Genomic DNA, 27632 nt, shown 5'->3' on the forward strand with positions numbered 1-27632 from the left:
ATGTGTTTTCATCCCAGGGAAGGTCCTTACTTGCAGCTCTAAGACGGATGGCTGTTTTGCTTTTCTGCCTGTTTTGGTTTAGCCTCAGAAAAGGCTGTGGTGTATTCTTTAGCCCCTGTTCGAAGCCTGCTATAAACATACTTAATACAGCACAAAGCCTCTGAAAGCAAGCAGTTTCCCAGCATGGCCTCCGAAGGGAGGGGACTGTGCTTTGTGTTTGTGTGACTGTGCATGTATGTAGAGATCTGGGTAGCTGGTGTTTAACGGGCTACGAGCTTGTCTGTATACATCCAGTCAGGCATAAAATCAGACTGACATAAGCAGTACAGCAAACAAGCCAGAGCTATTTTTGAAACAGCAGAAGAGGCGAGGAAAGAGACAAGGTGATGAAAATCCTTTCCAGCTGAATTCATGTAGCTGCACTAACCCTTTGTGAGTTGCTCTGGACTTGGGGCTTGTGGCTTGATGTGGAGGAAGGGAATACATAGGTTTATTGATCTGCTCTTTCCCTGCAAGGAAAATGTTCCTTTTTATCGAGCAGCATGCTTCTTGGTTTGTTCCAGGTCTGTGGGATGGAGCTCTGGGGATGGCAGTGCTGGGGTAAGGGTGTGTTTCTCAGAAGGGCCAGTGCAGAAATGCCTGGCAGGCTGTTAGCCATCACCCAAATGGTTTGCATTTTTAAAGATAAGCATCTGCCACGGGGGCTCTGTGGGCTGGATCAAGTTGTCAGCAATACTTTGTTGAAGCCATAAGGGCAGGGTATAAACCTGGGAGTCTCCAGCGAATTATGTTTCTGTGACAGTAAGAGGTTCAATTTTTTGTGTTATTCTGGAGCGGTGTGGAGACGGGTCTTAAAACTGAGAAGACAGCAGAACAGCCTGCCTGTTTGCTTGTGGATCAGGAGCAGAGGAGAGCTTCACAGGAATCAGCTTTTCAGGGGCACACCTCAATAACTGTGTAGTGTTTCTGGTGCTGTCTTTTCCCTTGGCACCACTTAATTCAGGATCTTCCTCAATTTCTGGATTGAAGTCAACCTTTGCAAAGAGGGAAGTAGCTAGTCAAAGGGAAGGGGTCAGCCGAGCCCTTCCTATGCCCCACTGCAGATATGTGGAGTCAGAACTTTAGAGCTGTGTCATCCAGTGGACCACTTGCTCACTTGCTGTGTCATGCTGTGCAGCCACGATGCGGCTGGAAGGGATCACAAGGTTCTGCATGTGTGCAAGACTTGAAGTTGCTTTGTGAGCTCGGGAGGCTTGTAGGTCCAGGAAAGCATCAGATGGTGGACAGCAGTTAGCTTGAAACAGAATTGCTAGCTGAAGGAAATAAGTCTAATGACTTGGATAGCTGGCAGTAGGTATCAAGAAGTCAGTGTGGCTTGTAAGCCGTGGGAAATTTTGGATACCAGAGAGGTAGAGCCTCTGAGATGAGAAATTGCTTTTTGAATTTTCATCCCAGTCCTGCAGAGATGTGGTGATGAGGTCATGTGTTGAAACAGCCCTTATTTGTGCTGTTCCACTTCCCCTAGGTCTGTTTTGCTGCTTTTGGGTGAGTGTCTTTGGCGTAGGAATGTCTGTAGTACACTGCCTATGTGTTCGGGTACAGCTGGCAACATAAACGTGAATGAAGAGATGAAGTCACTACTCCATCTAATTTACAATCTCTTAGCTTTTCAGGTAGATGCAAGGAGGACTGTTAGGAGGAGTGCAAGGAAATTTTGCTTTCTTCTGGACAACCTCCCTCTTTCACTAATTGCAGTGAAGGATTTGGCTGCAGCTCTTACATTTACCCTGCTTCACTTGAAGTTTTAGTATGATCTCTCCTTTGAAGCATGTTTGGCATTCCTGCTTCTCTAAACAGACACATGTAGGGACACACATTTCTTCCTCCTGACTCTCTGTTTTGAACCCAAATGGTCATACTTATATCTCATTCTCTTACCATCTTGAACCATCGCAAACTGATTCCCAGCCTAATTTAGCAGTAGCTTTGTTCTTCTCTCTCCCAAAAGCAATGTTAGGGCTCACCAAACTGCCATGCAGTGTACGCATTGTCCCCTCCCCTTTCCTCATCTTCCCTCCCTTCTCTTTTCTCCTCCCTTCCCTCTTCAAACCTCCCCTCGCAGTTTGCTCTGACTTCTCCAGGGCTGAATGCTGCTGCATCAGAAGCAATTCTTGGTCTCCTGGAAAAGTGCACCGTAAGGCCAGTCAGTTGGTAAGGATTATTTTCCTCTTCCTTTCCCGCTCCTCCTCCCAAATAATTTATTTCTTCTCAGGGTCTGCAGGTCCTGGTTTTCAAGGTTAGATTTCATCTGGATTGAAATAGTCTGGATATGTCTGTAAGGAGGCAAAAGAATAAGATTACTTGCAAGCTAGGTGCCTTTTTTTCCCTTCCCCTCAGATTCACATTCATGTTACAAGCCCATCTGCTTTTCACTTGTTTGAAAGAGGTGGAGTAAGTGCATGCAGTCAGTGTTTGTTAGTGTTTGGTTAAAAACATGTCTTAGTTAAGAGGCTGGTAATTGTGTTTGTTGTAGCTGAAGCTGTCCCTGCCTTCCCAGGGTTCTTCTCTTGTGATGGTCAGACCTTGATTTGAATTTAACTACTTAACTGCCCATGTTGAAGAGAGTAAAAGTAAATTTGCTTGAAATATTCACAGTGTTTACAGTTTCCTATCTCAGCCTTGGAAAAGCTACTCTCTGTTCCCAGTGTTTTGTCTTGGGCTTTCCTGCCAGTTTTTGATGTTTTCTTTGCTGTTGATGATCGAATAATCTGTGTACTGGGAGCCTGTTAATAATGTGGAGGGGAAAAAGAGTACAGATACACTTGTCATCCTGGGGAAGTGAGGCGGCAGTTTGCCATGCCTGGAGATTAGAATCTCCTGCAGCAGTCCAGGTGTCTGCTTGAGAATGACAATGCAGAAATAGAGAGATGTGCTCCACTGGAGGAGAGAGAAGTTAAACATGGTAAAGATGCCAGAAAAGACAGTTCTTAATTAGGGAAGTCCTAGAAAGGAGCTCTCCTTTCAAAATAATTCTACTTTATGCTTGTATCATGGAACACTGCAGTGCTTGCTTCTATTTGTGTGTAACTTCTTTGGTACGGTAACAGATTGTGTTATTTTTTAGGCATTGTGGCTGAAGGAGAAAGAACTTGAATGTCAAGGAGCAACTAGATCTACTTTTCTTTTTCCCCTCCCAACAACTTCAGATCAGTCTGTCTGAAAAATTGGTCTCTAAATACCTGAACTTATTTCAATTTAAACCAATAAGGCTGCATCCTTAGGGGTGTTGCTTTGGTGCTGACTCTCAGCAGGTAGTAGAGGTTATGTTGGAGGGCCGGGGAAGGAATAGGATCATTTCTTCAGGCTGTTCTAGTCAGGGCATTCCTTGAAGGGGATGAGAGCAGCGGCTGCAGTATCAGTGTACTTTGATTCGTTTCACATGACCTTTCTTCTCTTGTTTTTCCTTAATAAAAAGCACAGTTCTATTTGTGGAATCTGTTTCTCTTGGTTCCACCTATCTTGAGAGCTTCACACAGATGAATACTACAGTAAATGCCTGAGGGATTTTCTGTTACTCTTTTTTTAATGCATTGTTCTAATTGATTGATCTGGGTGTTGCCAGCTGCCCCTTTATAATCCATTTCTCTGCAGGCTTAGCAGGGCAATGCTGCCAGGTCTGGGCCTGTGGACAGAGACAGAGCAGAAGGAATTGCAGCCTGTTGTGGGCTCCAGGTGGGAGCGGGGCTGTCCTTACCCTGTATGTGGGCACAGCCTTTGCCTGCTGAGCCCGTAGCACAGGCAGCACTTCTCCATCGCAATAGTGAATAATAATAGAGGAAGCTGCTCCTCTGTTACAGTTAGAAATCATACAACAAGCACATTTTCATCTCCTGGGAGATCTGTTACTGTGGGAAGTTTGCTTGTTTCCCCAGAGGGAGGATCCCTGGACACAGGCCAGCTCATCGCTCTTTGCCTTTTGTTTTTCAGACACTAGAGTTTAGGTACAAATGCATTTGATGAGTTCCTGGTGCTCACACTGTTGCTGGTGTGAGGAAAGCTATGACTGAACCTCCATTCTCTCTGTGGTTGGTTATGTGACAAGGTAGTGCTCTCACCTAAAAAAGTTCCTGGCTGTGTTGAGCACTTTGAATTTTTGTCATAGTAAAGATTGCTCTCCTGGGACATTGCTTTCTGGCAATGTTTCCTCCCGTACCTTAAGGCGCTCTTTTTCTTGGGGATTATATGTAGGTCTGTGTAGTTTCAGGGAGGAAAAAAGGTTCAGGGGACGCAGATTTTTTCCCCCAGGGTAGCACTCCTCTGTGACCCGTGTACAGAATGTTTTCCTGTGCTAGATAAATTCAAGATCTGGGATGTATCTGTGGCTTACTGGGCTCTATAGTCTTTTTGGGGAGGCCTTTATTATTGTGTCTTCGGAGATGAGTTTCGTATGAGTTGCCTATCCACATCATTCCATGTGAGAACACAGTTAGTTACCATGCCTGTCTGTACTTCTTTAAGAACTGAACTAGAGAGACTAGTTGAGCTTTTAAGAGCACTTAAACCAAACCCAAACCCTAGAATACGCACAGCCTCCGCAGCAGTTAGACACAGTTGTTTTGCATGTATCTGGTCATCTGAGCTTAGAGGGCAGGGCTTTCGGAGTCTTAAGAGTCTAAGATGCAGTAAATGCTCCATCAGACACCGTGATAGGTAGTGAATGGAAAGAGATACCCAACAACAGTCTCCATTATAGATGCAATGTGTACTGATACTCCTTTTTATAGGGGGGGGGAAAAGTGACTTTTCTCTTTGGGACATTCAGAATATTGATTAGAATATCTATTTCCACCCAAAGCAGCTTTACAGAAATCAGGCTGAAATTATTATTCTAGTAAATAAGGATTCTTTTTTTTTTTCCCTATGTGTAGTCAAAGTTTTTGCTGCTTAGCAAAGATACTATAATTAGTAAGTCAGCTTATGCACTTAATAAGAGACCTATCAGAAAACCATGAAAAATAGTATAGTCATCAGCAGAGTCATTTGCCAGGTCTTGGTTTATTTTGTGTGTGCTATGTTTGCTTTCTTTAAATCATAATTGAAACAGGGGTTTATTTAAGCAGCAATTTCTACTGCATGTTAAAGACTGGTAGTGTTCTGAATCCACTGCTGAGAGGGATTGTCACCAAAGTCCAGGTTACTGACACTGGCAGGATACAGCTGAATCCAAACTGATGGGTTCTGCTTACCGGAGGAGCTTTCAGATATTTTTCATTATGTTCCCAGTTTACAGTTGTCTGGTGTAGCTCACCCTGTAGCAGGGCTATAACCGACCCTGGGGGCGAGTCTAGCACATTTGTTACAAGCGCTTTCTGTCACTTTTAGAAGTCTTGTGGAAAACTTCAAGTTAAACCCCATAGGCTGAGGACAGTGATGGACTTTGGTAGCTCATTTTAGGCTTGTAAATGCCACCTTGACAGAATGAAGTTGCTCTTCCCCTCAAGACTGCCTCACATGCTGTGTGGACCATCCTAGTTGTGTTCTAGCCAAGAAGGGAACTATCCGGTTCTCCTCATCCTTGTTGTAACTTGTGCCAACTCTTCCCTCAAGTGGCAGTGGTTGGGATTGGGAGTGGCAGGTTGCTGCAGTGAAGGACTTACTCTTGCTTCTCTAGGCATACCTGATGTGGTTATGTCAGTATGCTGGATGAGGAAAAGCACTTCAAGTGTGCAGGTCTCCCATCCCAAATCTGAAGAAGAGGAGCTCTCATTTTCCTGGTCTGGAGCAGTAGACTGTCCATTTACAATAAAAAATGCAGATAAAAATGTTTACATATATTTGTTATTTAGTGTTTAATCTGAAGTCCAGAGCTTATATAAGGCCTCAGGTTATTAAATATCCTTCCACATGTTCCGTCGTGTCCTGAATTAATCCCTCTGTGGGAGCCTTGCTTCTGGGTCACATCTGTAGATGAATCGAGAGAATTGTCCTAAATGGCATTCAGTGTTTATTGCAGCTGCTTGAAAAGATAAAAAAACCTCATACAACAAAAAAGCCCCATACAAACCTCAGCTGAATCAGCACAAAATCTTAGCTTTATCCTCTTGACTTTCTCAATGAACTCTTAATTCAGCTCAAGAAATATTAATCATGTATCCCAAATAATGCCTGTTATTGTCTGGCTTTTTAATTAAAACTTCATGACTTTTTAATGGGAAAGTAGTGAAATCACCCATCGACAGGCAGTGTGAGCTTTCCCCAGGTTTCCCAACCTTGGGCAACCTGTCTCTCCAAGCTTGGAGTTGTGTCCCCAAGGCACTGACACGGAAGTTAAATTGTCTGTAAAGACAGAAAGGAATCAGCCATGCTTTGTAAGGCTCTGATTTATAGGGAGCCAGTGACTGATAACTTTTGAGGTCAGTGCAATCTGTGTGGAAGAAGTGAACAATAAATTGCTGGAGCCTCTTAGGCCCTCCCTTCTGCTGAGGGCAGGATGGGTGTACAGTTTTGCTACACATATTAGTAAAGCATCTGAAATGTTCAGGGTTGTCCGTGTTCCCTGTATTACCATCCCTTCTTTTCCTTACCCTCTCCAAGGCAGCTTATCCTGGACGTTACCCGCAGCATATACCCACATCTTCCCTGTGTTTTGTGAGAAGTGTATCTCCAGTGAAGGTGCTCCAGCAAAGCGTGCAGCCTTTCAGAAATGCCCTGATACATGTGAGAAACTATCATAACCAATGCTTACCCTTGTTTGTCAGTGTTGCCTTCCCATCTGTTTGTTAACCTGCTGAGGATCTCCTATTACATCATACTGAACTAAGATACTTCGCTGTTCCTGGGCAGCTACTGGCCATGTAGTAGGTGTGGTGGTACTTTATCTGTATTACTTATTCTTCTTTATTATGGTCAAATCATCTCTGGGTTCTCTGCAAATAACAACTTTGTTTTTCCTTATGAGAGGAAGGGGAAAAGTTGGGAGTGGTGGGTCGGGAACAGAGGCTGGAGAAATACATCAGGATGGCTTAAATTTCACTGCAGCCTGTATACCCCACTATCCCCATGGAGCACAGGCAGCTCCCTCCATCCCGCCATGGCTGCTGAGTCACTGCTCAGAGGCACTTGGCTTTCAGTGCTGTACAGTGTATGCCTTCAGGGGAATTTAGGCTGTCAGAATATGGCCCTTAGTTGGTGTTTAGTTTAGTTCATTATTGAAAAGAAGTTTACAACAGTCGCCAGAGGCCCACAGCAGCATCACAGCAGCATACTGTGGCATTTGAATATATTTGACATGCTTCATGTTGAGCCACTGACAGCAGCATGGGGGAGTCTATTAGGTGATATTACAGTGAGAATATTTCCTACTTAATCAACATCCAGAGAAAACCCTGATGACCAAAGGAGTGAATGTACAGTCTCGGAGTGTCTGGACTGGCTGCCTCTCCATCCTCAGCACATGATGGTAGAAGCACACCACAGTGCCTGCCTCCTGCTATGCTGCTCTCAAGCATCTGCTGGAACAGGGCAGGTCAGTGCTGAATGGAGTCTTGTCCTCACGTGCTGCACAGCAGCCCCAGTCTGTGCTGCTCAGCGTTTGGTCTCTCTGTATCAGGTAACCTCTGCCTTTACTTAGTGTCTTGGCTCTTCTTTTCCACTGCCTTACTTTGCAATGCTGGTTGTTTCCTCCTAGGTCATAGAGCTCTGTTTTGTTCTAATGGCATTTTAAAAGAAATATAGCTAAATACAGTTCTTGTAGTGGAACATGACTTTTATAGCTGGAGTCTTGAATTGGCTGTCAGTGCTCACAGAGCAGAACTTGCTTTGAGTTTGCTGGGGGGTGTGTGGTGTCTGAGCGTTGTCACAAATGTAATGCTTTATTAATTTTGATTTCATTCTGGATCAAGACTTTGTGGTGATCTTTTTAGTAGCTAGTGAGTGCTTGATAGCTTTTAACCCTTCCCCTGAGGAACTCTGCGCATCATTTCTCTTGAGAGTTTCTGAACATGTTACTGAACTGGATGATGTTTCCCACAGCCAAGCAATTTAAAGGAACTGATGAAAAAAAGTTCCTTTTATGATCTTTAAGATCCCTTACAATCCAAACCATTCTGTGATTCTATGATTCCTTTGCTCATGCACAAATACCTTCCAAAATTCCATGGACTGAAATGAGATTTACATCCCACCCCTAAAACAACATGATGAAATCCTTATGTTCCCAGTGCTATGCTGTACTACAGCTCCCATTGTTGTAGGAAAGTCCACGAATGGGCCCATCAAGTTTTGCAAAATGGTGTGGTGAGATGTTTGGGGAGAGTGGATAGAGAAACCTCGGTCCCATACTCAGCTCAGTCTCCGCTGATGCCTTTTCACACAGTTTATCGGCGCAGTGATAGTTTCCACTGTGAAATATTGCAGTGTTACTGCCTAAGTTGCACAGCTCTCACAAGTGTCAGGTTGGTGCTTTTGCCAGGGGTCCCCTTCTGCTTCAGTTGCTCTCACTGCAGCTACTGCCCATGAGGGCAGTGCCTGGGCTGTCTCTCCTGTGCCTGCCAACTCCTTCTGAGGTGGTTTGGGGTTTTTTTTTGCGTGTATGGAGATCCTTTCTCCTCCTTGGGAAGTGAGGAGTTGCAGTGTATCTGTGCGGAGTACACCCGTGTACGAGGGGAGTCCTCTTCAGCTTCCCTCAGAGAAAAGTGCATTGCTGCTTTATGGCTACTCCAAGTTAGAAACCATTGACTTGTAGGCCTTGAACTCCTTGCATGTCAGGGACTAAGTGATATTTGGGAGTTACCAAAGCTGAAATGCATTGTCCTTCTGCTCTCTAAGCAGGGCACTGGTATCAGTCTAGCTCTTTAGGCATCAGTGCCGTTGCTGGCCTTGCTTCACTCCTTATCTGCATTCTATGATTCTATTCTATGATTCTCACACTGGGGGCATCTCAGTGGGCCAGGCTGGACACTGATCATGGTCAGCAAAGTAAGGAATGTGTGTGTTTAACTTGGATGAGTTCCTGACACACATCACTGACTGGATCCAGTCGTTGTGTAACAACCAAGGAGGTGTCTTGAAATGGGAAACCATTGGAAGGAGACTGCTCATTGCTGGTTTTAAGTTGCTGAAGTCAGGATGGCAGTTCTGGACAAGGAACTCCCATAAGAATAGCTAAATTTGTAGTAAAATACTAGAATTAATGTAGATTCCAGCTTGTTACTGCAAAGTAGAAATACAGGCTTCAGGTAGCACTGGAAATGTGATATAACTAACGTAAGAGAAATGCTGTTAGACGCAAATGAACAGGCAGTACAGAGCACCTGCGTAGGTTGGAGAAGGGAGTAGTATTCAGTTGGGCTCGTGTACTTGTGTTTGCTTTCTTTGTTCTGTTTGGTTTCAGACTTTGGTATCATCTTGCTCTCTGGTTAATAATGCCCACATGGTATGTTTTGGTGATGTACTCAGCGATGCGGTAATGTCAGGGGAGGAGGAGCTCTCAGCAAAGCTCTTACAAGTGGTCCCATTCGCTGGCAAGGCCAGCTGGGTTTCATAATCTCTTCTAACATATAGGTCAGACAGCCGCTGCTGCTGAGAAGCCCTCTCATCTTTCCTTCAGCCCCACTGAGTTTCCAGGTATCCTGTTCCTTCCCGTACAGGGGAGGCAGTGCTGAAGCCATCGCTCATATGCTATGTCCTCCTTTTCATTCACAGGGGACGGTCTTTACTTTGGAATCCGAAGAGGAAGAGTACCCCGGGCTCATCGCGGAGGACAGCAATGACATCTACATCCTGACCAGTGACAACTCGGGACAGGTGAGCCCCCCGGAGTCCCCCACGGTGACCACGTCGTGGCAGTCGGAGAGCCTGCCCGTGTCCCTGTCAGCGAGCCAGAGCTGGCACACAGAGAGCCTGCCGGTCTCCCTGGGACCCGAGTCCTGGCAGCAAGTGGCCATGGATCCTGAAGAAGTCAAAAGCCTGGACAGCAACGGCGGGGGTGAAGAGAGGAGTGAGAACAACTCTTCCAACTCAGATATAGTTCACGTGGAGAAGGAAGAGATTCCGGAGGGGATTGAGGAGGCAGTGGTGGCAGCTGGTGCTGCACAGACAGTGCAGGCAGTGTTTCCAGAACCCCCTGCTCCTTCACAGGAGGTAAAACCTCCAGCTGCAATTGCTGCTGCTGAAAAAGCACATCCCTCTGCACTGTTGCGTGCAAAACAGGAGGAAAAGGGAAAAGCAGCTGAAGAGCTTGTTGAACCTGAAACCCCCGTACTAAGTAAACCTGTCCCAAAGTTAACCCCAACAGAAGAAAAGGCTGCCCCAGAACCTGAGAAAATACTGCTTCCAGGGGAAAAAAAAGTAGGGAAAGAGGGCCGATTGGAAGAAATGGAAGAGAAACCCTCTGCTGCAGAGGAGAAGCCTATCCTACTGCCGGAAGGGAAATCTATACTGCTGTACGGTGGGGCTGCTGCGGTGGCCATACTAGCTGTAGCAGTTGGAGTAGCGCTGGCGCTTAGGAAAAAGTAAGGGGGCTCTCGTGAGGAAGAGGAGGAGGAGGGGGAAGAGAGAAGAGAGCACGATCCCATTTTTGTAGTTGCGTTACCTAAAGGTTGAGCTGCCTGCTGTTTAACTGGACGTTTGAGTAACTTACTGGTGATGGGGTGAGGTGGTTCAGTAAGCCTCCAGCTATGGACAATCAAGTTTTTAGTAGATTTGGGGCGGGGACTGGTTTTTCGTGATTAAAGTACAGGGGTATTTTTAAAAAACAACAATAAATTCTGCAAATGTAAGAACTGCAGGTGCTGAAGAAAGGGGCGCTCGTACTCTAGGAACTGGAACAGAGAATCCCCAGGGGAAGGGGAGAGCCAGCTGCTGCCAACCCCTGCAGTTTGTGGCTTCTCAGACTGACCGCTATTGCAGCTGTGCTGTCTTGTCGTGCCCCTGAGCCCCCCTCCCAAACAAACATTAGCCAACCTGAGTCCTGTAGCGAGAGGCTGGTCTCCCTTTTGTCTCGGCTTCCTCTCAGGTACAGCACTGCTCCTCGTAACCTCGCAGGTTCCTCCGAAGCCCCAGTGGGACAGTGCTTATTCTTACCTCTTTGCTCACAGCGGTTTTGGCCACTCACATTTACTGGAGCCCCATCCTGTGACGATGCTGCCTCTCGATAGCTGTATTATCTCTGAGCATCTGGGTGTTCCTGGGGGAGAGGTGCAGGACACGCTTTGGCTGCCCAGGAGGGACGCTGCTCTTTGCTGGTTTGAGAATCCATTAGCTCCACGAGTTACCAGAGGTGCAGAATTCATGCTGGACACAGTGCCATTCTGATCAGAACTGTGACACCGGGGTATGTTCAGCCAAGATACAAAACAATGTGGAAGCAAGGCCTCTGCAATTCAAAGGTTAAAGGCTCTGCTGTCCTGTACCATGCTGCAGTCTGTACTGTCTTTCCCAGGTTAAGCACGGTGTATTTAGTCCTAACTTGGTCTTGGCTGTGACAGAATCCTAGGTACATAAGGCAATGGATTCTGGTAACTCAGCAAAACAGCATTAAACATCTCTTCTGTCTGCTTGTTCCTGAGCTGACCTGAGTCGTGTTCAGTGTGATTTTCTTTGCAACGCTGAACCTGTGGTTGACTGAACTTACAGGTTCTCAAATGATGAGGGAGTTACTTTGGCAAAAAGCAGGCACCACACTTCCGGTGTGCATGGAGGGAAATAAGTACTGCCATACGCATTAGTTACGTTGGATGCACCTTACAGGTTCCTCTCTGCGCGTCTGTGTCTGTGTCCCTGTCCGTGCTGCAGCTCTGCGCGCCAGACCTTGGGCTCTGCTGGCCAAAGCAGCAGCACAGCTCTGAGGGCTTGTGCTGGCACTGGGGCCAGGTGGAGGTAGGAGAGAGGGGCCTCGGGCTTACAGGAACCTGACTCTTCATGAGCACAAAGACAAGGTACTTCATTCTGCATAACCTTCTCTAGAGTACATCTCCTACTGAGCCTGTTTCTTAAGTGAGCTGAGAATGGAGAGATTTTAGCACATTCTGTATTTTAGGATATTGTTGCTATATTTTCCTATCTCCCCCTGTATGCCGGGATGCTGGGAAGTCAGAACCTGGCAGATTCTGGGGAAATTTTGGTGTTTAAGCTTTGATGAGAGTGGATATTTTTTGAAAACTCACAGGATTTTGGAAAGTGTGAGTGAAGTTGAATATTAAGAGGAGGGTTTGTTGCGTGTGTACTGCTGCTGCGGACTGAACTCGGGAGCTCTGGGGCTCTGAATGCTACTGTTGATCACTGATTGCTCTTTATCCACATACAAATGATATCAGGTCAGCCTTAACAGAAAAAGAAGCCCTTTATTACGTTGCAAAGCAGAATTAACTCTTTCTTGCCGTTTCCTGGTATCCTGCTGGTATTCCCATTGCTGCGCTGCGTGCCCAGAACGGGTCTCTGGGACCTCCTCATGCCACCAATTCTGGTGTCTGCCATCCCAGCCCCTCGGGACCTTCCAGGGAGAGGCGTCTTCGTGTTCCTTTCGTCACGTACAGGCACAGTGTTTACAGGTTTGCTCCATTTCACGTGTCCCAACAGTGCATATCTACAGCTGACACAGTCTGTGAGGGCACCTGCTTGTTCCTGTGTGGCAAGGCCTGCTTCGTGACCCCTGCATCAGGGTAGGCTGCCCCTCTCCTGATGCTTTGTTCATGGTGTTGGGAGAAGGGTTGTTCTTGACCCGACCTAACTCAGCCTCTCCTTACAGAAGATGCTGCACCTGCACTTGGGACATCCCCATGTGTAGCCACGCAGCGGGTTACACAGAAGTACCTATGTATGTGTTGAAGCAGAGATAGATTTTGTGGCCACGCCAGACAACTTGTGTACAGACCAAGGGGAAGCAGGGATGGTGGTGGTTTAGCCCTTCTCTCTGCAGTTATCAGTAGTAGAGTGGGAGATGGGGACAGGACTGAGGAGGATAAAGCCACACTGGGTAGAGAAGACATCCCTAGTTTGTTGGCCTAAGGTGTCCAGCAGGACATTAAATGAAAAGTACATTCTTCTACACACACAGGAGGATGAGGTGGCAGCAGCAGTAAGGAAAAGAAATTCCTTTGTTCTGTTACATGTTTTCTTGGTGGTGCAAAAGCCTGCCACTAGATTTAGTGGAGCATTGGCTGCACTGTGCAGTTTGACTACTTGGTCCTTTCTTTATATTCTTCTTGTTCTAGGGTCTTGTAGATTTGACAAGTTGGCAAGAATTTTTGTACCCTCTTCTTCCTCTCTTCCACAGACCACACAGTTACACATGATAAAGTTTCTATCTCTTTCCTCTGGGAACAATCCATTGACAAAAGGAGCTCAGTTACGGACTTGAAAGCTACTGAATTTGGATCCCTGTGGTCAGAGCTGGGACAGGCCCTGTGGAAGTCACAAAAGCTCAAATGACAGCGCTCTTAAAGACATGAGAGCCAGGCTGCTTGCTCTGTTATAGGTGTGGATTAGATAAAGGAAGGGGTTTTCTTCTTTCCCCCCGTCTTCAAGTATACTGAAGTAATCCTAAACTGCAGGGTCCAATTACCCCGAGCTGTGTGAAACAACTTCTCTTCAGTGGCTCCCTTGCAGCTGAAGAGGAAAGGCAGTAGCTCTACACTTACACTTACAAAAGGGCATATAGAATTACTCTCACTTGTGTTGCTTATCCCCTTCCCAAAAGTGCCTCAATACCTGTCCTTGAGTGGCCTGTACCTTAACAAAATATCTACCTTAGACCCATTCTTTCTTCACTTTATCCCTGTCTGCAGCACACCCTAAAGCTGAGATGCTGAAACAGCAGAGGACTGGATCTATGAAAAAAGTGGTAAATACTTAAGGAACTGCAGTGCTAAAGAAGGAGCTGCTAAGGAAAAGGCTTTCAAGAGATAGTGCCACTTAAATTCAGTTGTGCTTAACTCTAAGCTGTGCTCATTTGGGTGCTGCTGCTGGGAGCTGGGCAAGGGCTTCCCTCAGCAAGTGTCTCTGAACAACAGGCTGGGAGCAAAGGCTGAAGCCCAGAATCCTGTTGCACAACAGCCCAAGCTGCAGGCACAGAGCCACTGTCCACAGAGCCCAGAGTATCTAAATTTGCTGAGTGGCAGCAGCTCCATGCTGCAGGGCTGTAGTTGGTGCAGCAGGGCCAAGCTGCTCAACTACAGCAAAACGGGAATACTGCTGGGCACACAGAGAGGCAGCTTGGAAATGTCAGGTTTCGGTTCCCTTCAGGCAGAGTGGACACCAAGTAGGAGTTCTCAGGGTAGCGATTTGGTTGCTGGAAAATGCTGATGGTAACTTAGATCTAAACCACTAACTCTGGCCCAATGGACCAGGCCAGAGCCAAGACAGAACCACTTCTGCTGCAGCCTTCTGTCCATTCTGCTGGGAGTCACCAGCTCCTAGCACTGCGCCAGCAATGCAGCAGTCTGTGCACCTGGGTTGGACACCAGTTTAAACTCTGGTTGGAGATGAAGTGCCTCTTGTTGTGGTGGTTGCAGTTGGCTGTTTCTTTCCTAACCTGCCTTCTGGAGAGCAAGTTACTACTACAAGACTCCAGCCTTGCTGCTTGTGAGGGCTTGAGTTCTCATCATAGCTGGGGCTGATGAAAGCTGTCATTCATTGCAAGTGCTCCTTCACAGGGCAAGTTCTGCTGCCAGAATCCTAGGTCGTTCCTTTCCACATGGCTCTGACTGCAGTGAGGTTAATGCTTTAGACTGTGTTTTACACTAAGCAATGCTTTCTAATGGCCACCAATGTAAAATCTGATTAGTACTGGACAAACTGAGGTTCATAAGCTTGTTCTTTTTTCAGTTTAAGGCTTGTAGTAAACAAAATAAGCTGGAGTTATAACCCTCCCCGACATGTAATTTCAGCTCCAGCAGTACGGCAGCACTAGCAAAGCCCTAGTGAGGAGATCTTGCTATTCTGGCACAAAACCTAGGAGTGCTTCTGGCAGCATCACCTCTCACTCACTGACCCGAGCAAGCTCATGCTACAGAGCTACTTGATTCTGCTGCTGGGGGGTGCGTGGAGGGGTGACCACAGCCCAGCTGCTGTGCCAGGTCTTCAGCATGTCTCATGTCAGGCATGAAACATGCCGCAGGCCAAGTCACCTGTATGCGTCTACTCCACACCATGAGCAGACACATACAACAGCAGTTGTGTCTACTCCAGCAGGCTGCACAACAGGATAAAGTGGTTCCCAGTGAAACATGGAGAGGTAACACATTATCTCCTGTGCCTAGTGAAGGCAGCAGCTGTGCATGACTTTAATTTGGCTTAGTCTGCTTAATTTGAGCACTGGGAAAGCTATGAGAACAGTATTGCTTTGACTCCATGTACATACCTGTGCTTCAAAGTGCAAGCTCTCTATTGCTATTAAAAAGAAGGGTGGGGGTGGTATAAGATTTAAGCCATCACTCTTTGCCTCTTGGGCCCATATAGAGCAGAGGCTGCAGGGCTGGCTCTGGGCAGTAGCACTCGGTGTGTGTGTGGCTGCTGAAGTGACCTACCCTGAATAGTGTGCTCAGCTGGGGTACAGGAACAGCACCAGGCCAGGTAGGTTAAGCGCGGGGGAACCACACCACCACATGGCCCAGGTGCACCTCCTTAAGTTAAATCACTTTATCACTTTTTTCCTACATGGAGCTGCCCCTCTCTTGGTCTCTTAGGTAGGCTGCCTGGCTTCCTCCAAGAAAGAGGCCTATGGTTACACTGTAGAAGTGAGGGAGCTACAGTTAGCTTCCAGTGGAAGCTGCTTCTGATCTCCCTGCAGTATCTGCAGGGGAGGGAAGGAGCACTACTGGTTTGGACAGAACAAGCTGCAGAGGATGCATCGTACTGCTATACATTTAGGGGGCCTGTCCCCATTTTTAACTTACAGTACAAGCTTTTATTTGAGTGTAAAGCTAAAACCCACTCCGACCAAAACTATGCCACTTGCTTTGTTAAGTAGCAAAGACTAATGGGACTGACTCTGAAGCATGCATGTTAGGGGCTATCTATCTTCTGCTAGGCTTCTGGGTGTAAGCATAGTCATGGACTTGCAGGGATGTCAGATTCTATTCTGGAGAGGGCCTGCCTGGGGAGAAGAGACCCTGACTGCTCCATAAGTCACCCATTATCCAAGGAACTGGTCATATTGTTCCTCCTTATATGCAAGTGCAGCCCTCTTGGGGAAAACTGGCTAAAGCTTCTTGTGCCATTTGGTTAATAAAAGTGTTTCCACCTTTAATAGTTCTTTCCAGCTTCATTGCTCTACATTCAGTTTAAGTGAAGGGGTATGTGCATTTTTTCCCTCTGCTAATGGGACACTGCTGTAAGACCATGCCCCCCCGGTTGCACTTTAATAAATGGTACAGTTTTCAAAAACCATGTGTAAACTACTTCTGTGCTTTTCTTCCCCCCTCCCTGCTCCAGTGCAGGCACCAGAAGGAAGAAAAATGGTGGTTTTCTTACACAAGGCCAGAAGCAGAGTTCCACCACAAGCAGCAGTAAATGAGAAATGCCATGAGTACTTGCACAAAAGACTAGCACCACTGAAAATAAATCCAGGTGGAAACTGAAATGAAGCGCTGTACTGCCACGAGAACTGACAATTTTATTTAACTTAAAACCCCTACAAAATATTTACAACATTACAAAATTTGAGGCAGCTGGATCACAGGTGAAGCCTTTGCCACCATGTGTGTGATGACAGGTACGTATCAGACAACCTGAGTCCAAGTTTGTTGAACCTGAGATGTGACTGCAGTACGCTCACAAGAGATGCCACTGATTCTTCCTGACCCAAGGCTGATACCTTCTTTCTGTTTATAGCAGGATCTGCTAAAGCTAAACACCTTTCCTCAAGCATATCCAGATTGCATTCCCCAGCAGAATTTGCCCTGTACCTACCCCCTCCCCCTTTAGTTTCTCATTTGATTTTCAAGCAAGCATAGGTTTATGGTGATTGATACAGAAGTACCTTTACTTCAGCCTTCCCTGGCCCAACACCTCCCTTTAGGGTTGCTCCCTCTTGCTGGCAGCTCCCCACTGAGCCACACCCGACTGTTTTTCCACCCCCTCCATGGCCTGTACTGATCAATCGCCCCTTCTACAGCCTGAGGCCTTCCTGGGAACAGTTAACACTCATGACTCAGCTGCAGCACCAGGAGCAGGCTTGGGAAGAGAACAACTAAGGAAAATGCCACAGCTGATTAGCTCAGTAGTTTGTTTACTACTGAGAGGGCAGGCTCTGTGCCCACAGCATTTCCTCCAGAGGCACAAGCCAGGGTCTGCATGAAGTCTGCTACTGCTAAGAAATAAAAGAAAACACCCTATTTTAAGATGAGAGAGGGCAAGCACTAGTCCTTACAGGCACGGCAGAGCTGGCGCTACCATCAGTGCTCTGCTACTCTACAAAAGCCTACCTACTGAAGCTCTGCCTTTCCTTTCACAGCTGTATCTTATGTAAGAGCAGAAAATGACTGGCATACATGAAGAAGTAAGAAGTCTTCAGGAATGCACATTCTCCACATGGAGGGCTGGAGAGCTCACTCACGCATCTAGGGGAAGACAGAACAGGATCAGTGTTAACAGCAGAGTAGCTGGAGAGCCATCCTGTGCCCAGTCACCCGCCTGAGGAGCCAGGCAGCTCCTGCACGGCCCCAGCACCACCAACTGTGCTCACCTCTGCCCCCTGCTGTGCTGCCACCACCCCTCAGACCCCCTGCCTGTGCTAATGGGGCTATCAGTCCCAGGGGAACAGCTCCTGGTGCCCACCTCTGTTCCCCTCCTGATGCAACTACATTGGAGTGGTGGACGGCCGGCAGCCCTTTGCCTGCCCTCCCTGCCCAGCACTCCAAGTAAGGCAGCATGAGGGCCAGAATGACACTAGTGACTGGTCCCTGTGATAACTCAGCACCCTTGAACTAAGCTGAGGACAGTGCTCAGTGACACCTCATGTGACACTGTGCTTGGCAAAGACCTGTAGAGCAGGCAGCTCCCTGGTCTCACGACACAGGGTGAGCTGGGCCCCTCTGCAGGTTTCTGTCAACACTATAGCAAGGCTGCAGCGCAGGCGTGTCCCACAGACCTGCAGTACCCCACAGCTGGGTCACCACTGCTCCCCAGGGTGGCAGGACCACAGCCCTGACTGCTTTCAAGTACTGTATAGTCTTAGTGTGTCTTCATACACACGCCCTCTCCCTTCCCCTGGTAGGTTAGTTACTGAACCTGGGGCCAAATGCTCTAGCCTCCATCCTGGCTGGACTGCTGGCTGTTCAGCCTCCCACCTATGCTGTGGCTCCAACAGAGAACCAGAAGGGAGCTGCCATTTGTCAGTGTTCCTCTGTTGGTGCTCTTTTCTCAGCGGCAATTCCCTTCCCCATGCGCTTGTGCCAAGCTCTAGGAAGGCCAAAAGCAGAGACCTTGGGCCCAAGACATTTGGGAAATGCAGCCACCATGTTTGTGGTCAGGCTTTCCTTCCCTGCAGGCATGATTAACCTGCGTCTGAAGGACATAGCTCCCTGAAGAGACTGCAGGGAGGAGAGGAGCAATCACATCTCTTTTCTCTACCCCTCTGTTCATCGGTTGCTGTGAGTGGGGCAAACAGAAGCTGTGACATGACCCCCCTCAAGCATTCCCCCTTCAGCACACAGGGACTGCCATTCTCAGCACTCACCATTCTGGCAATGTAGTTGTGAAACTGCTGGCTGATGTAGTTCACCGTGGTGTTGAAGACACGATGCAGAAGGGAGGGCATTGTATTGGCAATTTTTTTAGTTAAGACCATTGCTAGCACCAACATGGCTTTCTCCTGCTCCATGTCTGAGGGGATGGCTCGTACAAGTCCTTCCACTGCCTCTGACATATGCCGGGTTATCTCCTGCATGGAAGGAAGGGAGAAAGGGGTCTCAGTGAGCCTGCCAGCACCGTGCTGATAACTAATGTGTTTGTTCCGGCACCCCACAGGATGCTGCTCCCCTTCTCCCAGGCACAGCCACCTGCCTGTCGCACATCCTGGACCGCAATAAGGATGACCATCTCTGACCCAAGACAAAAAGAAACGGACACAACACACGTACCACTGGAAAACTCGGATGGCACCTTAAACACTCTGGGTGCAGCAGCCCCCCTCCTCCCCAGGGTTTGTACCTGGTCTGCCAAGACCTGAAGTGGCACAGGAATCCTGGGGCTCCTGGGAAAGGGTAGCCCACCTTCAACAGTGAAGATTAGGAGGTACAAGCTAAGATGGGGATTGGCAAGAAGGCAATGCAAGTTTCACAGAAAAGCCTTCATACAGGGGGGAACTAGAGAAGGTGTCTAAGCATGCAACAAACACTGCCTTGCCCAAGATCAGTTTCCCAAGAGGGACAGTATGCTTATGTACGCAGTTAACTACACTACATATGTGGAAAAGCAAGGTCCACCTGGTCAGAAGTTCAGTTTGTCTCAGCCTTATCAAAGACTAAAAGGTTAGACAGCATATTTGAGGGCCTGAAACAGTTGGGTGGAGAACAAGACAGCAGGAGTGGGGCATGGTCAGACTGTGCTGTAATTAGTCTGTGCAGGTGATAAACCCTAGTAGAAAACACTCATTGTGCACACACAAGAAAACAAACCCCAAACCAAAACCACACACAGCAGATTGTTTTAAGTCATTAAAACCTGACTTTTCAGCAAGAAGGTGGACCCTCAGTTCAAACACAGCATGAACTTGTAGAGCATAGGAAACCTCATGACAGGCAGAGAAAGCCATACAAGCAACAAAGCCAGAGTTACCTTGAAGATGCCAAATAGCTCTGCAGAAACAAATTGTGACTCTTGATCCAGTTGTGGACCCCATCTTTAAAAATAATAGAGGGATGTCTAACACAAGGGACCTCAAGCAATTTCCCTTGCAGAGCAGTGAGCCACAGAAGATGCTGGGCCAGGGACTAGATCACATCTATTAGTGGAAGAGCAACTGCATCACAGAGTGGAGCTGCCACCTACAGAAGCCTCCTTAGCAGGTCACCATCCCAGGCCAAAGCCCACTGCTGCTCCCAACACGGACAGCCCCTGAGCTAAACAGTTATGGCACCAGAAGAGGGTCTCAATATTTGCTGTCCTTCCAGTGTTCACCGAGAAGCACAAGTCAAGCTTCTGGCACTAAAGCTGCTCAAATTCTACCCACATAATGAGCAGCAAACATGAGGGACTCAGCACCAAAGTCACAAGCCTTTAAGGACAAATACTGAAGCCTTAACCAGATGGTTGATTTTCAAAAGATAAGCCATTGGGCCAACAAAAATGAGGACAAAATACCTCTGAAAGTCAATCCTCCTCCACCACTACCTCCATTTCACCATCTGCAGAAAGAAAATGAGCCCAAAGAACCCGATTTGCGGGGTCACAGCTGCCACAGGATGCAGCATCACCCCTAGCAAAGCTTCAAAGGCAAGTGTTTGGGCTGGATTTTAAGATGGCAATGACTGCCCCAGCAAACTAGGAAAGACTGAAACAACAAGCTGGCAAACTCTTCATGTCACAGCAGGAAGGATGCACGTCTAAAAGGGGACCTGCTAGCCAGGCTGCTTTTCACTCACCTCTCGAGAGAGATTCTCATTCAGAAAGTGCTGCACTAGATCATTTACTACTCTTGCCTTGATTTCTTTATCAAACTTGTCTCCAGCCTCAGCGAGCTGAGCAGCAATGAGCCGGACAACTTCATCATGTACCCGAGGGTCAAACACTGCCAACACATACAGCAGGATTTAGTTCACAGGGTGCAGTCAGACAAGGTTCAGTGCAGGCCAACTTTTTGCCCATCTCCACTACAACCTCCTTCCCACCCCCCCATCATAGTGCATTCACAGCAGTTACACTCTCTATAACTTCCTTGTGTGCACTTGACTCAGTTACCAGAGACAGTGTGCAAACAGGTTTTTATCTGTAGTTTAGGTGGAGTGCAGCCTCACCCTGCCCCCAAACCACCATAGGAGGGGTTAGAACATCTCCAGCCACAGTCTGCACAGGACAGGTACAGCCACCACCCTGCCCAGAGAGGGGAAAAGACCACATGCTTTTTTCCAAGTAACTACTGTCTCTTTAAGCACCATCTCATAAAATAGTTTGGGTTGCAAGTGACCTTTAAAAGTTATCCAGCCCAACCTCACCCTGCAGTAAGCAGGGATATATCTCTTCAACTAGATTTGCGTGCTCAAAGCCCCATCCAACCTGACCTCGAATGTTTCCCACCACCTCTGTGGGCAACCTGTGTCAGTGTTTCATCACCCTCACCATAAAAAATTTCTTCCTTATATCTAATCTGAATCTATCCTCCTTTAGTTAAAAGCCATTACTCCTTATCCCATTCCCTTTAGGCAGAGCTCCCCATTGTCACCTGGGGCACAAAACCTATGCAGATTTTTATGAGGGAGGGATATTCACTCTAGCATTTCCCCCTCACCCCACTTAAGGCTGAGGTCAATGTGCCAGCTGACATATCGTGGGCAGGGGGCAACAGTCATCCTGCAGGTCACTAGTGAAGCAGGAACGGTACCAGAAACAATTTGAGCATCAGTTTGTACCACACTGGTAGAGCAGAAAGGGACTCACCCGCTACCAGACAAAAGTTGTTCCAAAAATTCTAGCCCTAATTCCGATATTGTCCAAGGAGCAGCGTGAGGCCTAACTGCTTAATATCATGTTCCTTGAGGACAGCTATCACTAGTACCAGCTTTGTGGCACTGTCTGATATGCTACAGACAAACCCCAGGGTGATGCGTGCTCTAGAAACACATGTGGATATAAAGTGCTAAGCACTAATTGTCTTAGCTAAAGTGTTAAACTCCCAATCAATACTACCACCAGCTGCCATACTGTGAAGTTCCTCTAGGAGGAAAACATCACTCCTCCAAAACTGATCAGCAGCAAAGATGGGAAAATGGTAAAGGCCACCACCACCTTCAGAGATCATGTAGAATGGAGGAGAGAGCTCTCACCTGGCTCACCGTTCTGCATTTGCCCGCTCTGATTGCCATCAGTCTGAAGTTCTGCATCATCATAGCAGTAGTCACACTGCCATAGAAACCACTTGTTTTGCAGGGAATGCAGTTGCTCCCTGAACTTACAGTCAGGGGATACCTCCAGGAAGGTGTACAGCAGTGCATGCTCCATCTGGACAGATCCATTGATCTTAAACAGAAGAAAAAAAAAAATAAAATCACTGTTATGCCCATGCCTAAGAAAAGTCCTGCTCAAAAGGTCTACACATAGCCCATTTGCCAACCCTGAACTCATCCCTCTGGCCTCCTTTGGGCATCCTGAGCAGCGTTAGCTAGGGAGCCCACAGGACATCAGCAAATGCATACCAGCTCCTGAACATGCACTCACACAGAACTGCCTGATGGTGAATGATGGATAGCTCTGCTCTTACAAACCAGTGCTGGAAAACTCAACTCACCTCCTCCTCAGATCTGCAGCTGTGGCAATGACAGAAGCCCTGATCAGAGTTCCTCTTTTGAAGCAGATGTGTACTCAGCACTAGCTACCCACTTCTCCCTGTTCAGACATCTGTGTTTGGAATGTTTTCCCCCTGCCTTTGATAATTGGGCACTCTACCTCCTGTGCATAACGAAGCGAGCAGCTCACCATTTAAATGTAATCAGAGCTTACCAGTAACAGGGTGGAAAACAGAGATAACAGATAGCATAAGGCTGAAAAAAACCCCAAGGTTCACATTTCTTCTCCCTCTTCCAAAGGGTCTCAACTAGTTCCACAGTAAAACCATTCATGTCCCTGTACAGAGCCAAGCAGCTGCTCACAAGAGTAGTGATGGTGAGATGGCAGATCACTGGGGTCTGGTATCACCTACCCTTGCACATCCCCTCCCCAGTACAGGCACGTGCTGTCCTCACAGCCACACACCTCACTGCCTTCAAGCACGGCAGCACAGAGTGCCCAAATTAGTTAGCTTGAGGAGGTCCTTGAGGCAGACTGATGTGAGCAAGAGGTCTCACTGGAACACAGGGGCACACAGCCAACTAAAGGCTCTGTACACAACCAGGCAACTGTCTAATAACTTTAAACATCTAAAAGCAGGATGTTGTGTAAGCACAGGAAAAAAAGTGAGGAAAAAAAAAAATCCTTACTCTGGTATGCAGGCTGCCTGCCTATAAGATAAGAAAATGCTTAGGCTTAAATATAACTAGGGAGGAGAATCAGTGGTAAAGTAAAATGGTTTGTCTTGCCAACTGCAGCGAGTGATAAACGCAGTCAGGATGAGCTTGATAATTGAAAAGGAGTTTTGGGTATCTTTTGGGAAGCGGAACCTTGCAAGGCCACCTCTAGCTACATAACCATATGAATATCATCCAGGACCTGTACTGCCTAGGCAACAGCAGCAAAACTGGGACAAACGCATAAAAGGTAATTGAGGATGGGCTGTTTGGTTGAGAGGAGACTGGCCAGAGAAAAGGAGGAGCAAAGACAACAAAAAGTCCAGAAATAGAATCAAACAGAAAATAAGGCGTATGATCAAAGATCAACAGAAGGCACATCTTCCATGATCTGAGCATAGATGTTTACATACAGTAGTGAAGCTCATATGGTGACCCAGGCTCACCAGGGCACCAGTGGCAATTCCCCTGAACAAGCCACTGGACTAGTCACCAGGTTTGTGCTCAAAAGGCTTATAGGAGAGCAGAGCAAGGAGCATTACAGTAGTATCCCGACACTAGGTGGGGTGGGGAGCACGATAAACATTTCAATAGCAGTTCAGTGTAATTAAGTGTGATAAATAGTAACTTCATAATTGTTTAATATTGCACAAAAATGCAATAAATTGATCAGTGGTGTGTCTATTAATTTATTCATTTTAGTAGTTTATATCTTTATCATAAACATTGTAGTCTCCTAAATAACTACATTGCCAGCCTACAGTTTAAAAAGGAGGAGCATCACACTGCTCCCAAGGACGCAGCTTGCAAACTAAGTGGTTCCATCCACTTGTCTGTATTCAGAGCAGTGGCAGAGCTCCTGCAAGAACTCTGAGGATAAGGACATGAGCCATCACTTCAGGACTTACACCCTTTGAGGTATCCTGGAACAAGTGCACAAGAGAACCATTGACTCAAGTCACATTTGAAACTAACCTGTTCCATGATGGATTCAGAGACAGCACAGCTCTTTTCACCCTCTGCTTCAGAGTAGAAGTCCCTGCCCTGCAAAACAGAAAGAAAAGGGTGAAATTTCCCATAACCCCACATCTTGCAGCAGTGCTCATGGGTCTGGCCATGTCTCACGGAAAATGACCTTTCTAGTGGTGTATATCCATATTTCTGGACAGCTGCCCATCACACACTGGCAGCCATAAAAAAAGGCTGAGGAAAACACAAATGGCCCAGCAAGAAGGACCCTATTCGCATCAATGATGGGCATGAAACTTCTTCCTGCCACAGCCACATGTGAGACAGTGGTGCAACATAACCTACAAATGGGGCTTTAAAGCCAAGAGGTGGTGCTGGGAAAGGGAGGGACAATCCTTCATAGTGTCAGAGGCTGGAATGTAGAGCAGTGTTATCACAGAGGAGTTCCTGAGTACCTCCTGAGAGCAGCCAAGTCTCAGCTCACAGCAGTATATTCTGAAGTGAAACACGCAGCTGACATTGCTACACATCTGCAGCACTTCAAGTGCACTTCCCTCACCCCCATGTAGGGATACATGCATGTACTCAGGCTTATTTCAGTATTTTCTCCAAGAAATACCTAGGGACTGGGAAGGCTGGACCAAGTGCCATCAATGGCTTCTAGTTACACAAACACAACTCTGCTGAGCCTCCAGGGAGGCCTGCTAGGAAGGAGGGAGAAAACAGGACTTAGGTCACAAGCTCTTCCGCCCCTATTGTGCATGCTTAGAGCTGACAACCTGCCTTGTGGCTGGGCAGTACCAAAGGGAAGAGGCATGCAGGGAGAGAAGGGACACGGTGCAGAGGGTGGCCTCCCTCACCCGCAAAGAAAGGGGAGCTGGTAGGAGCACAGAGCTCCCTCCTCATCCAGCCAAGCACAGCTGATGGCTGGGTCAAACCAGCAGCCCAAGTAGTCACACATCTGTTACAAGGAGTCTCAGGGCAAGAAAGGCACTAGCAAGAGCATCACAGCAAGGGCCAGTAACACAAGGCTACTTAGCAAATGCCACAGCAGGGAGGATACCAATCATGTTTATGAACCTTGCATTTGCTGCCTTAGATGCAGCAGTCCCACACCTGCACACAGAAGTCCCTTGTACAAGTTGGCTTCAATTGTTGCTGGGCAGGACTCTAGCTAAATGGGCAGCATCTATAGACCAGGCCTTCTTCACCAAGGGCAATAACCTGACTGCTATGCAGCTATTGTGACCATATAACTTCTGACCAAAACCAGGGTGAAAGCACCAAGGGGCCCAAACAGACAGGCTGCTATGAGAGACCTGGGCTAGTGATGAATGATCCTAGTTATTTGACACATTTGCGAGGGGTTGTTACAATGAAATAAGTGTGCTGGTGGAAAAAAAGGAGAAAGTGAAAGCTCAAATGAATTCAAACTCTGAAGGAAACCACAGTAATAATTTCATGAGACCATGAACTTCTTGACTTTTCAAAGGCTCTTATAAGTCCAACGCACAATCTCAAGTATGTTTAAACACACAACAGCCCACAGGCAGACTCTTAGCCACAAGTTCCTTCTACATTTAGTTGTAAGATCAGACTAATAGCTTCCTAGAACACAGCCTTACGCTTAGCTTTTGCTGCTTTGTGTTTCTCTGTTCCATTCAGGTCCCTGTTGCTGCTACTCACCTCTGTGCTAAAGGGTGTGCTGGCTGGGGAAGAGTGGAGTCCCCTCTGTCCTCTCCTCCAGGACTTGGCAGTGCTCTGAAACAGGTCAGGGTGCCCCTTCTCCCAGGCCTGGTTTTGCTGGAGGAGACACAGGTGTTAACTGAGGTTGGAGAACTTGAGACAGAACCCCTGAGATTAAGAGTAAAGTGGGGATTTTAGCAGTACACCTGTTTGGCTTTGTGCAAGCTCCTCAGGAGTCATCCACATCAGCAACATTCCTGTAAGCCAGGCAAAGCCTCCACTTGCACGTATTTCGGTTTTATACGTGACATTTTCAGAGTAATTCAGCCCAAAACCAAGGTGTGCACGCTACGCCTAGTAAACAATGGATATCCTCTGATACTAATTCCTGCTGAGTTAAACGGCACTTCCTGAACCATCGTGGCTTAGCCCACAGGAAGCCTGAAGTTGTATTGGGCCTCTGCTGACCACATCCCATTTGTCTTGAAACCCATTCCCCACCCAGCTCCAGCCTATACCAGAAAGACCAAAAGCTTCATGTGCGACCACACCAGCACTCCACAGGTGGTCACATTAACCCATGCTGGCTAATTTTGGCTGGGAACAGCCAGCTGACGTTGCAACATGAGTACAGGCTGAACGCATCTCAAGAAGCTGCCCCATCCTCTATTCACACCACACTATGTACACAGAGGGTCAGATGTCCTCCCACAGTCCTGGCAGAGGTGGGATGCACCACAAGCCACTACAGCTGCAGGTGGTACACAAGTGGTCAGATGTGCTGGTGAAACTGACGTAACACTAAAGACATTTCTCACTCACAAAACACTCTACAGCACAGCCTCTGGCACCCAAACCTGGCCAAACTGTGCTAGGGACCAGTGAAATCTTACAGCTAAAGGACGGAATAGAAACCAAAGTCAAGACACTCGCTTAGGGAGTCTGTCACCTGCCACATCTTTCCAAGGAATGCTCAGAACGTTTAAACATGGCTTTAAACCCCACATTCTCCGCATTTTTTGTCACTATTTCACACTGCTAGGAAACTAATTCGGTTTGGTCCAAACACTCATGAAAGAGGCAAACAGAAAGAAACACACTATTGTCTTTTCCCCACTCTCTGCTTTAAAAGCAGCAGCACAGAGCACTCCAGTATGGGAAGCAAGGGAGGCAAACTTCTCCTTCCCAGAGCAGAAAATGCAAGTCAAAAAGACACAGATCTGTTCTAGGCATGCCCATATAGCTAGCCCTACAGAGGCAGGACACAGCAGATGGAGCCTATCTCTGCCTGTGCATGTTCCTCACACTAGTTCCTGGAAATGGGCAGGAAAGGTGCCTGTCGGTACCTCTACAGACTGAAACACTGTGTTTTGAGAGCACTTCTGCTTTTCAAAGACAGGCAGAGACTTATATGCTGGTTTTGGCAGAAACATCCTCCCTGGGTGCCCTGCAAAGGTAAAACACCTCAACAGCGGCCTCAATGCAGACAGAAAGGGGCTGTGTAGCCCCTGCCCTGCCAGGGTGCCTGCTGCACTGTTAATGGGAGTGCAAGGGGAAGAGGCCTACAATACATGCATTACTTCCCTTGCTCTCAGGGGATCACCTCAGCTCTATGTAATGTCAGACACTCCTAGGGCAAGGCCACAGAAATGGGTATTAATTTAAATCAGTTGCAAGTTTGGCCTCTCGGGCACATTAGCAGAGATAAGACAAAAAAAAAGAACAAAATCCACCACACTCCAAAGTACTTACATGGCAAAAAGTTATGACGGGGAGGCTTGATGATGATAATGAAGCGAATTCCCTGAACCAGAGCAGCAC

The 27632-nt window shown here is 47.3% G+C and overlaps 2 protein-coding genes across 3 annotated transcripts in view; one reads left to right on the forward strand and one right to left on the reverse strand.

Annotated features, from left to right (window-relative positions):
• Nucleotides 1-16386, forward strand: part of BCL2L13 (BCL2 like 13) — a 44411-nt gene extending 28025 nt beyond the window's left edge. For both annotated transcript variants that reach the window (XM_065682769.1, XM_065682778.1), the window contains exon 7: nt 9703-16386. In XM_065682769.1, the coding sequence (XP_065538841.1) occupies nt 9703-10515 (813 nt within the window). In that variant the 3' untranslated portion in view covers nt 10516-16386. The remainder of the gene's footprint in view (nt 1-9702) is intronic.
• A 193-nt stretch (nt 16387-16579) lies between these two features.
• Nucleotides 16580-25827, reverse strand: BID (BH3 interacting domain death agonist). The gene is made up of 6 exons (XM_065682791.1): nt 25812-25827; nt 24132-24200; nt 21981-22173; nt 20583-20728; nt 18677-18880; nt 16580-17558 (listed from the first exon to the last, which is right to left on the reverse strand). The coding sequence occupies exons 2-6, from the start codon at nt 24138-24140 to the stop codon at nt 17547-17549; spliced, it is 564 nt and encodes a 187-aa protein (XP_065538863.1). The 5' UTR covers nt 24141-24200; nt 25812-25827; the 3' UTR covers nt 16580-17546.
• Between the last annotated feature and the right edge of the window lie 1805 nt (nt 25828-27632).

The sequence above is a fragment of the Lathamus discolor genome, chromosome 1, assembly GCF_037157495.1.
Source record: "Lathamus discolor isolate bLatDis1 chromosome 1, bLatDis1.hap1, whole genome shotgun sequence".
Lineage (NCBI taxonomy): Eukaryota > Metazoa > Chordata > Aves > Psittaciformes > Psittacidae > Lathamus > Lathamus discolor.